Source organism: Euprymna scolopes, chromosome 30 (genome assembly GCF_053919585.1).
Source record: "Euprymna scolopes isolate OS-2025 chromosome 30, ASM5391958v1, whole genome shotgun sequence".
In the NCBI taxonomy this organism is placed as follows: domain Eukaryota; kingdom Metazoa; phylum Mollusca; class Cephalopoda; order Sepiida; family Sepiolidae; genus Euprymna; species Euprymna scolopes.
This window is the reverse complement of record NC_136511.1, coordinates 64,514,259-64,525,010: the sequence shown is the minus strand read 5'-3', so window position 1 is coordinate 64,525,010 and position 10,752 is coordinate 64,514,259. Positions and strand designations below refer to the sequence as shown.

At 35.6% G+C, this 10,752-nt stretch overlaps 1 protein-coding gene across 3 annotated transcripts in view; it reads left to right on the top strand.

Moving 5' to 3' along the window:
• Window positions 1–10,752, top strand: part of LOC145254825 (uncharacterized) — a 597,176-nt gene that overhangs the window by 9,778 nt on the left and 576,646 nt on the right. For all 3 annotated transcript variants that reach the window (XM_080113655.1, XM_080113654.1, XM_080113653.1), the window contains exon 2: window positions 9,892–10,030. In XM_080113655.1, coding sequence (XP_079969781.1) covers window positions 9,917–10,030 — 114 coding nt within the window. In that variant the 5' untranslated portion in view covers window positions 9,892–9,916. The remainder of the gene's footprint in view (window positions 1–9,891; window positions 10,031–10,752) is intronic.

The window sequence follows — 10,752 nt, the reverse complement described above, 5'->3', positions numbered from 1 at the left end:
TCATACCCCTTATTTTTTCAGTATTAATCGAGTTTCTGACTGTTTGTTTCCTGTTTGATTCTTATTTTGAATGCTTTTATACAACCTTTGATTAATTTCATTTCGTTTTTTTGCATTTTTCAGAAATTAAAATGATATCAACTGAAAACCAATAAAAGAATAAAAATTATTAGAATGGGGGAAGAAAAAAGAGCTTAGTAATGATCTTAGGACTAAAATTGTGAATTCACATAAGGATGGTTAAGGTTACAAGTCAATTTCCAAGAAATTTGAGGTCCCTACAGCAACAGTACAGAGCATCATCAAAAAATTCCAGAGCCACCACACAACAAACAACTTGATTGGTAGAGGAAGGAAAAGGAAACTGTCTGCTAGAGCCACCAGGAATATTGTAAGAAGTGTTAATGCAAATCCAACCACCACTACTAAGGACATTTTAGAAAATCTGGAGTCTTCTGGCATAAAAATATCAAGGCAAACATTGCAAAGGACTCTGCATGAAAATGGTCTGAAAGGAAGAAGACCAAGAAGGACTCCATTGCACATCGGAAAACACCTTGCAGCACGTCTAAAGTTTGCTAGGACCCATGTGAATTCTCCAGAGTCCGTTTTCTCAAGTATTTTGTGGACTGACGAAACAAAAATTGAATTGTTTGGCCATATGGATGCTTCTTACGTTTGGAGGAAGAAAGGAGAAACTTACAACCCAAAGAACACCATACCCACGGTGAAACATGGTGGTGGTAGCCTAATGTTTTGGGGCTCCTTTTCGGCTAGTGGTCCAGGTAGTTTGGTCAAGATAGATGGAACCATGAAGAAGGAGCAATATTTGGAGATACTCCAGAAAAACATTAGACAGGATGCGGAGAAGCTCCATTTAGGACCAAACTGGGCCCTTCAACAGGATAATGATCCAAAACATACTGCCAAAATAGTCAAGAAATGGTTTGAGGATAATCAAATTAATGTTTTGGAATGGCCTAGCCAGAGTCCCGACCTGAACCCTATCGAAAACCTCTGGCACATATTGAAAACTAAGGTTAAAAAGCGGAAACCTAGAAATTACTACTGCATTGAAGAATGGTCAAAAATCAGTGTTGAGGCTTGTAAAAACCTTGTTGATAAATATCCAAAACGGTTACAGGCAGTTATTAAGAATAAAGGGCATGCTATTGACTATTAGTAAGAGAGGTATGAATAATTTTGAACTAGTGCCATTATTGTTTTTCTTTGTATAATGTTTCAAACTTGCATAATTTATTTATTTGTTGAGTTTAAATTAAATGCTTATGCTTGATTTATTGTTTGAAATCCCTTTAATATTGTCTACCTTCTGGTTTGAGCAATATTCTTATAGAAATCTCAAAGATCCGAGGGGTATGAATAATATCGGGCACAAGTGTATAATAAATGAGTTTATAGCTGGGTGTATGGATCGTTATTCCTCAGTATTTGCTAATTCGATGAGCAAGGATATATATATATATATATATATATATATATATATATATATATATATATATATATATATATATATATATATATTAGCATGGCTGCCCAGCGTTGCCCGGGTGTTTTGAGGTGTATGAAAAAATGAAAAAAAAAAAAAAAGAACGGTCAATTTTTTAAAACTTTGGCCCCTTTTATGACCCCTTAAAATTTATTGTTTAGGGCTCAAATAAAGTTATTAAGTTAGATCCCTGTCCAAGGAATCTATATCTAAAATTTCACGTGTTTAGACCCAAAATTGTAGGAGGAGTTTGGTAGAGTTTTCAAAGGTCAAATCGTTGAACTTTGACCCTTTAATCGCCAAACTTCTGTCTGAAAACCAATCACATCGATTTTCCCAAATCTCAGTACTCTGTATATCAAATTTCGAATCTGTAACCTTAAAATTGACAGAGTTATTGCGTAGGGAAATGTACACAGACACTTTCACTTTATATATATATATATATATATATATATATATATATATATATATATATATATATATATATATAGATATTACTGGCGAAATTAAAGAACATTGCGGAGGTATTTGAATGTGCCAGAAATAAGAAAAACAAAAACAAAAACGATTAAAAGAAATATTTAATCTGAAATTGCGTTTAAAAGCGATTAAAACTAAACCTTGGCACAGCCAGGCGAAAGGAAAAAAAATGGGGGGGGGGGAAACGTGTCAAAGTTCCCCAAAGAGAAATAATGTTTTCGTTGTCTCCTTTTACCGGCATAAAGAAGGTTTTCGAACCGCAATAGAGATAGACTCCAAGATCTTTAAATGGTTTTTGGAGTCTCCTCTGTGTAGCACCTCGAACCACTCTATTTACATTTTTCAGCGCAGTATGGATTGTCAACCAAATGCTGGTCAATGGCAGAGTCCAAGGCTACGGAAGGAGGAAGACTATCAGATCCTACCCTCCCCTGTCTGATTTTAGATGGAACGTGCTGATTTATACGAGTTAGCAAATGCAAAGATGTTCGCCCAACATAACCAGCATCGCACTGACATTTTTTTGTATAATAATATTTTTTTTTAAAGTAATGTTTATCCTCGTTTAAACATATTCCCATAAAAGATCCTGTAAACTGTTTATATATTTATTCCATTATTTATTTTGAATATTTTGCGTCAACAATTTTTTTTTACACTTATAAAATTAGATTATTATTTAGAATTCGACTTAAAAAAACAAAAATACAGAAAAAAATTACGATGTATGTACTCATCACGACACGGAGATATCATATTCCAACAATCACGTAAATTAATGAAGTAGTTTTTTAACTAAGAAAATCAAAATGTACGATTTTTAGTGAAACTAAAAGTTTTAATCATTTTGAATACAAACATAATCTTGTTAGCCGAATTAACTTGTCCGCCCTTAAATTTTTGACATATTCTGAAAACATAGCAGTCCGCTCATCATAACATTTGATTTTCTTATTTATATATAAAACCTTGATCAATTTACGTAATTTTTGGAATATGACATCTTTGTTCTTCTGTGGCGAGTATGCATATGATAAAATTTGTCTGCATTGTATGTACGGCACAATCATATCGACATACTGGTTCTCGACAGATCACCAAAATTAAGCAACGTTGAGCCTGGTCATGGGTGACCATTTGGGAAGGCTAGGCACTGTATGTACCTTCTTGGAAGGTTGGACGTGGGGCCAGCACCCTCACCTAAAAAAAAACCTCTTGCTACAAAAGCATCTATAAAGTTGTGGATGGCCTATGCCCCGCCCCCAGGGGTTCAAAGCTATGGATGGACGAAGAAATAATTGTAATAATTGTAATAAATCTGGACACCTCAAAAGCATGTGAGTCCAATCTTATTCCTGCTATATTATTAAAAAAATGCTCCACTGAGGTTGCTCTGATTCTCTCCAAACTCTATAATGAATGCCTTAACGAATCTTGCTTTCCCAACTGTTGAAAAATTGCTTCTGTTGTACCAGTTTATAAGAATTCTGGTGAAAGACCTGACCCACTCAATTATCGCCCCATTAGCTTCCTCCATCTCTTTGCCAAAATCTTTGAGTCCTTGATCAATCAAGCACTAATCCGCCACCTCACAGACAATAAACTTTTGTTTGACAGACAGTATGGATTTAGACAAGCCCGTTCTACTGCAAATATCCTAACTATATTCTCCAAACGTTTATACAAAGCACTGGATAAGGCAGGTGAAGCTGGGTCAGTATCCATATCTAAAGTATTTAACAAGGTCTTCTCTTGAAAATCAAATCGTATGGTATTGCTGGACGTATACTCAACATCATCAAATCCCTCTTAGATAAGAGAAAAGTCCAGGTTGTCTTCGATAGTTGTAAATGTGAGTGCGCCACAGGAGTCAATATTTGGACTTTTATTATTTCTGATATTCATAAATGGCCTCTCTGATGAAATTTTCTCGGAGATGGGGGATATTCGCTGATGACACCACACTCAATAACAGAGATGAGAGGGTAAAACAAATGAACACATATCTAAAGAAATTGCTAAAACTGTAGAGGAAGACCTCCAGTCTGTAGTGAAATGAGTCTGCAACTGGTTGGTAATGTTCAATGATGCCAAGACTAAGCTTATTTTCTTTAATAATTACAAGAAACCTTCTCAAGCACTGATTGCTACGTTCACATTTTTTTTTTTTGGGGGGGGGGGGAGCCCACCTTCACATTTTTCGTTACAATGACCACTTTTATAAGTTTTCTTTTATACTGATTGCGAAAATCTCATCCAAATTTTGCACAGACAAGCATTTCTAGAGATATAAACATATGTATTCTGGTCTGTAATTCAATGCCTACCAGATTTGTACTCGCGTGTGCGATACAAAAATCCACCTCTTCTATCAACACTGTCACCAACCATATAAATTGCCGATGGGTGTACTGCCTATGATTTTCATGGTTAAATTTGAGGCATTTATTTATCTACCACCCCCAACTAAAAAAAGGGTGCTCTGCTCCGATATACCTTCTTTACATAGGGATTTTTTTCAGATTCAAACAGTATCAACAACCGTAGTTTACTTTTTTTTTTGCCAGGAGGGCAGGGAGAGGCTTTCACCGGGCAATGCTGGTTAACGGGTCCTGCTAGTATGTATATATTTTGAAGAGCTTTCAGGTAGTGTATCATCAGCCATGCCTATCATGCTGAGAAGGTTTTTATATCATGCGCTGTTCTTCGTGTCCGAAGACGACTTCCCGTGAACCATCATTCTCCACTTGTCACGGTCGCGACTGAGGGTCTGCCAGCTTCCAGTAGGAATCAACCTATCCTTTAGATTTCGTTTGACGGTGTCACGAAACCTGAGCTTAGGTCTGCCTATGCCTCGTAGCCCATATATATATATATATATATATATATATATATATATATATATATATATATATACATAAAATTTTAGTCATTCAATGAATTTAAAAATTTATGACGTGAAATGTTTGAGTTTCAGATCAAAAGATTTTTATTATTCTATGTAAGACAAAGAATACATTAGAAATATTTATAGGATTTCGATGAGAGGAGAAAATATTAGCAAATAGTTATAATGGTTTACACCTTGTTTGCAAAAGTCAGTGAGACATGGAAAATCACAATTAAAAATTGATTGAGTAATTAAAAGTCATAGAGTAAGGAAAGTTAAACAAAAGGATATAAAAATTCAAATTGCACGGTAAAATCCGAAGTGAATATCTTTGAAAGCAGGAAAATGCCTACTTCGGATCATTACATTGTGATGTGGATTACTCAAAATACAGTTTGGATCATTTTCCCACACTGCTTTGATTGATTAAATTACCCCCACCCCTAAATTGTAGCGTTAGCATATGCCACACCACATCAAATAATCGAGAAGTGTCAAGGAGGATGATAAGACCGAGGAGAGAAACCACTAAACAAACCGCCACTGGACGAGTACGAAGAGGACTGGGACCTTGGGGAAGTTTATTGCCATCCAAATTTCAGTGAAGACCAATGATCGCTACTAACGAGAAATCAATGTTAAACGGCTGTTGAGATAATGCAAATTAATCTGCAAAGGATATTGAAAGAGGTGATGAGTACTGGAAATCTGGAGAGACTTGTAGCAGCTGAAACTTGCTACAATCACAAGCAGGAGCTAATTCACACACACACACACACACGCCAACACGTAAACACAGTTTCCCTTTCTTTTCCCTTTAACCAGCCTACTTCGTCCTGACGACTACTAGCTACAAACACGTGTATAAACAATTATTCTTTCCTTCAACCAGCCGGCATTATATTAAATCTATCTTTACACAAGAACACTTCCAGCTACTAACTGTTTCACTCTTGTACACATGCTACTAATGAAGATGACAAATAAAGTTGTTTATTAAATGTTAAAATGAGACTTGTTGTCACTTAGACTCCAAGGAACACCACATGTTGTTTTCAAAGAGAACTCTTTGATGATGGCCTGTGTGACTACTCCTAGTGAGTAAATCATAATATGAAATTCGAGACTAATTAATTATTAGCTATGCAACAATAATGCCTTAAAAGATATATCATAAGCTTGGTCTTCTGACCGGGATCAAAATGTAGTATCTGTTCCGACAGATGCTGCACTTAAGATAATTTGTACCAGTCAATGGAGCGGAAACCTTCTATACTGGGACAATTATTATTTTTGGTAACCAGAGTGCCCCCTTTTTGCCTACTTTTAGGGGAGCTGGTTTTTACCTCACATTAAAAACGGCCTTGTGCCTAATTTGCTCAGTGGGGGAGCAAATAAATACGATCTGTTCCGACAGATACTGCAAGCTATGACTAGCTATGACTAGCAAAGACCAGATGTGGGGGCAACCCCACATGCCTGACCTTTAACCAGCTCCCATTTCCCACCTCTCGGGAGCTGGTCCCCTTTTTCCCTTCCCCCTCCCTTCACTCCTCACATTAAAAATCGGCCTTGTGCCTAATTTGCTCGGTGGGGTAGCAAATAAATACCATCTGTTCTTCAGATGCGGCACTTCCATTTCTCGTTCTCTTTCAGTGGAGGAGTAATCCTTCATGACTGAGACAATTTTTATTTTTGTACCTTTTTTCCACGTTAAAAAACGACTCTGGTATCTAACTCTGTCCCGTGGGGAGGCATTGTAAATAGGCACAATTTATGAATTTTTCAAGGTAGAATAAGCAGACAACGAGTCACGGATACATCTAATAATAATATTACAGAGTTTTAATATTTGATGTTCACTTTATATTTAGGGTCACACGTGTCGGAAATATTTCATTCTCTTAGCACCACGTGGCAACTATTATTTTTGTATCTTTTCTCGTATTGGCGATAGGACCGCGTGTGTCGGAAAGAAAGATCAGAGAGGAAACAGTTGATTGACATTGTAATATAGTACGTTTATTTACCATTTGTCGGCACTATTATAACGACGCTGATTGGACATGAAAAAGTTATGCTGGAAACATGTACACGCAGGAAATTGTGAACCACAAAACATGACGTCGAATCATGAATCCTAAATAAGAAACAAAAATGCTGCATGACAACACAGAACAAACGTAGTCTTCAATTTGAAGAGTTAAAATGAAAACGTGCGCAGTGTACAAGCTTATATGCTCTCACGAAGAGCGGTAAAAAATGCCGCGTTTTGATTCTCGACAACGTAGCGAAAGAACAACAATTACCAGAACGTGACGTCTTTTAGCCCGAGAAAATTAACCCAAGGGGAAATAACTCTGGTGCCTACAATGGTGCCGAAGCGATTAAAAAGTATGCAATTTTCTCCCATGATTTTAGAAATTAGTCTTTTTTTTTTTTTTTACTTGTAAATAGCGATTGTTGTCAAACATTGTTCAACATGATTTCATCGTGATGTTAAAATCACAAGATCACTCTCGGCCTTCTTGAAAGATATTTACGATTTATATAAATTTTAATTTCAACTATATTTCTTGCCGCAGTTAACGTCGGCCGAGCGGTTTGTTTCTGGCTAATAGAGTCGGAGATGGCTTTTATGACCAGGTTTGAATCTCCCGACTAGCAGGAATTGTGACTCCACTGGCAATAATTGTGACACCCTGATTCGCGAAAGGATGGAACACTAATGTCTGTAGGTATTAACCATAATTATAGTAATAATGATATAAATATATAATGAATGAATGACAAAAGTCTATATTTCAAATTTCATTATGTTGACCATATTACAATTTATTCCTTTAATTCAGTCGACACTTACAATTCAGTGAATGTCAACTGAATTAAAGGAATAAATTGTAAGATGGTCAACATAATGAAATTTGAAATATAGACTTTTGTCATTCATTCATTATATGCTCTGTAATTACATTGAGCTTCTTAAATAAGGATTTGTATATATATATGGTTCGAACCCAGTTACAGAATTACCTTTGACTTCGTGGGCTAGTATATTTAAAAAAATATAACCCGTTGGGTAATCCACTGAGGTAGGTTAAATTGAACCAGAAAAGAAAAAAACTAAGCTTGCAAAGCTAATAAAATATAAGACAAAAGAGAGAGAGAGAGAGAGAGAGAGAGAGAGAGAGAGAGAGAGAGAGAGAGAGAGAGAGAGAGAGAGAGAAATCTCTTTCTGCTCGCTATCTCAGTGTATTTTTCTCTTACCAATTTTGCATAAAATAAATTAAACTAAATATAGTTTGCATTACCCACCCTTTCACCAAGCAGTTGTATTTCAAAATTCATTAAATCGATTAATCAGTTTAGGAGTAAAGCCATCATACAAATACATTAACATATATGCATACCTAACTTTATATATATATGGAGATGGAGTACTGTTGTCACATCTGGAGACGATCTGCTAGGAATGCCTTTTTTCTGCCTTGAGAGTGTACAACATCAACTTTGAAATCTAGTGGATGATGAGCATTTCTACTCCCTACTTCCTTGTTCACATAGAACAGACAGTACTATTTTTGCTCTATCATTATTTCATAGCAAGTGCTCGACTGAGCTTCAATCCACAGTTCCTCCCCTTCAAAACATTCACAACAAAAGGTTTGAGCCTACCTGCCTACTACCACTTTTTTTAACACCTCTCTCCACCCAAACTGCCTACTGTTGTTTTTATCCTCCCCCACCGCCACTACTACATTTTTTTAACACCTCTCTTCCCACTCCCCGGGGTTCCTTACTACACCACCTCTACACACCCGGGCAATGCCAGGGACCCCCGCTAGTATATATATATATATATATATATATATATATATATATAGTGTATATATATATATAGTGTATATATATATATATATATATAAAGCTGAATGTCTGTGTCTGTGTGTGTGTGGTCACAAATAGGCTCCTATATGGTTGACTAATATAAAAAACTAATCACATATAATGATAGAAGATGTAGCGAGACACCGGAATGAGTATGTTTGATCTGGCATAATGATGATTCATTAAAATTGTGGGGTCTGCATACGCGCCTGGTCTACAAAGTATGGAAATAAAAAATTAAAAAAATTAAAAAAAAAACGTTTACAAGTGTTTTTGATATAGATGTACATAAGAATTCTTTGATAAGTATGTTTTAACTTAAATAGGGATGGTATAATAAAATTATGGGGTCTGCGTTTGCGCCTGACCTCCATAGAATGGAAATAGGCATAAACTTTAATAAAGACTTTTCATATCTATCTGTGTAAGTATACTTTGATAATTATGTTTCAGTTTGAAGAAATATGGTATAATAAAATTATGGGGTGTTCGTTCACACCTGACCTCTATAGAATGGAAATATGTCACAAAGTTTAACAAGGTTTTTTTAATATAGATCCACAGAATATTGTGATAAGTGTTTCAGTGTGAACAGGTATGGTATAATAAATTATGGGGTTTATCTATTTTATTTTTACTTTCATCATATTTTGCTTTGGTTTTGATACCCCCAAATTCGAAGCTATCTCTTTACAACCCTTCCTTTTCATAACCTATCATACTTTCATAAATCAGAGTCCATTTTCTGTAGGCTGTTTTTTGAACCCAGTCAACGACGGGTACTTTTGCTAGTATATATATATATATATATATATATATATATATATATATATATATATATATATATATATATATATGTTTGAATAGTACCACTCCTGTCTTCGTAGCTCTTAAACTTTTTGAATTAAAAAATAGGAGGCTTTACTTCTACTGCACGAGTTTTGATAAATTATATGCCTTTTCTTCAGCTTTTAGTATTCGAAGCATTATAGTCGTACTAATATAGGTGCAAATACATTCATTTTATTTGCCTTGTCCAAAGATACTTAATATATTTTTTAAAATGACTCAATGGTATAGACATGTTTTATTACCTGAACTGATATGTTCTGCTCAACAGGTAATTAAACTGACACCTGAAAGCTATGACTGCTGGAAAGACATTACACTTATCTTGTCTGAGTCGAGGAGTTGGAGAAGAGCAACGGAAGTATTCACACTTTGGACACAATAAAATCAATGTTTACCTGGAACCACAGGTGAGTAGATGACCATTATTTTGATTCCAATTTGCATCCAGGAATTCTGTGAGATGAGAAGAGTGTATCCAAGTTTATTTCTTTCAGGCATCACCAAGGTATCACTAGACCTCTGAACGCGACTTGGTATCACTGAAAGCGATGTCTATGCCTGTTAAAAATAAGACGAAAAATGATAATACCCCCCCCCTCCTCTTCCTCATCACCATCAGGGAGGTAAAGGTGGCTAAGTTATTAAAGACAGGGACTGACAATTTGGGTGTGCCAAGTTCGAACCTAGCTTGTTCTACAGAAACACTTTCACTTAGAGATGTTGGCAACCTTCACAGGATCCCTCTTGTAAGAACTTGATGTTTTTTCTAGAAAGAATTCTAATTAGAAAGATATCGAGGAAACGAATACCAACAACAATCAGTCTGTTCTTTTGGAATAAATTGATAAATAATGCTCAGCAACAATCAATCACAGCAACAACCATCATCATCATCGTCGTTATCATCATGACTTCTAAACTTAATTTCTCTGCGCAGGTCTTTATTTATCCTTCTTTCTTTGAAAACCAACCTTATCACATATTTCATGTTTTCCTTGGCCTTCCCATGCTTACTAATCCCTGCTACCTCAACTATTCTACATTTATTAATTAATCCAAACACATTAATTCTTTCAGTGTGACTTAACCTACTAAGTATCCTGTTCTATACATATCCTCTTATAATGTC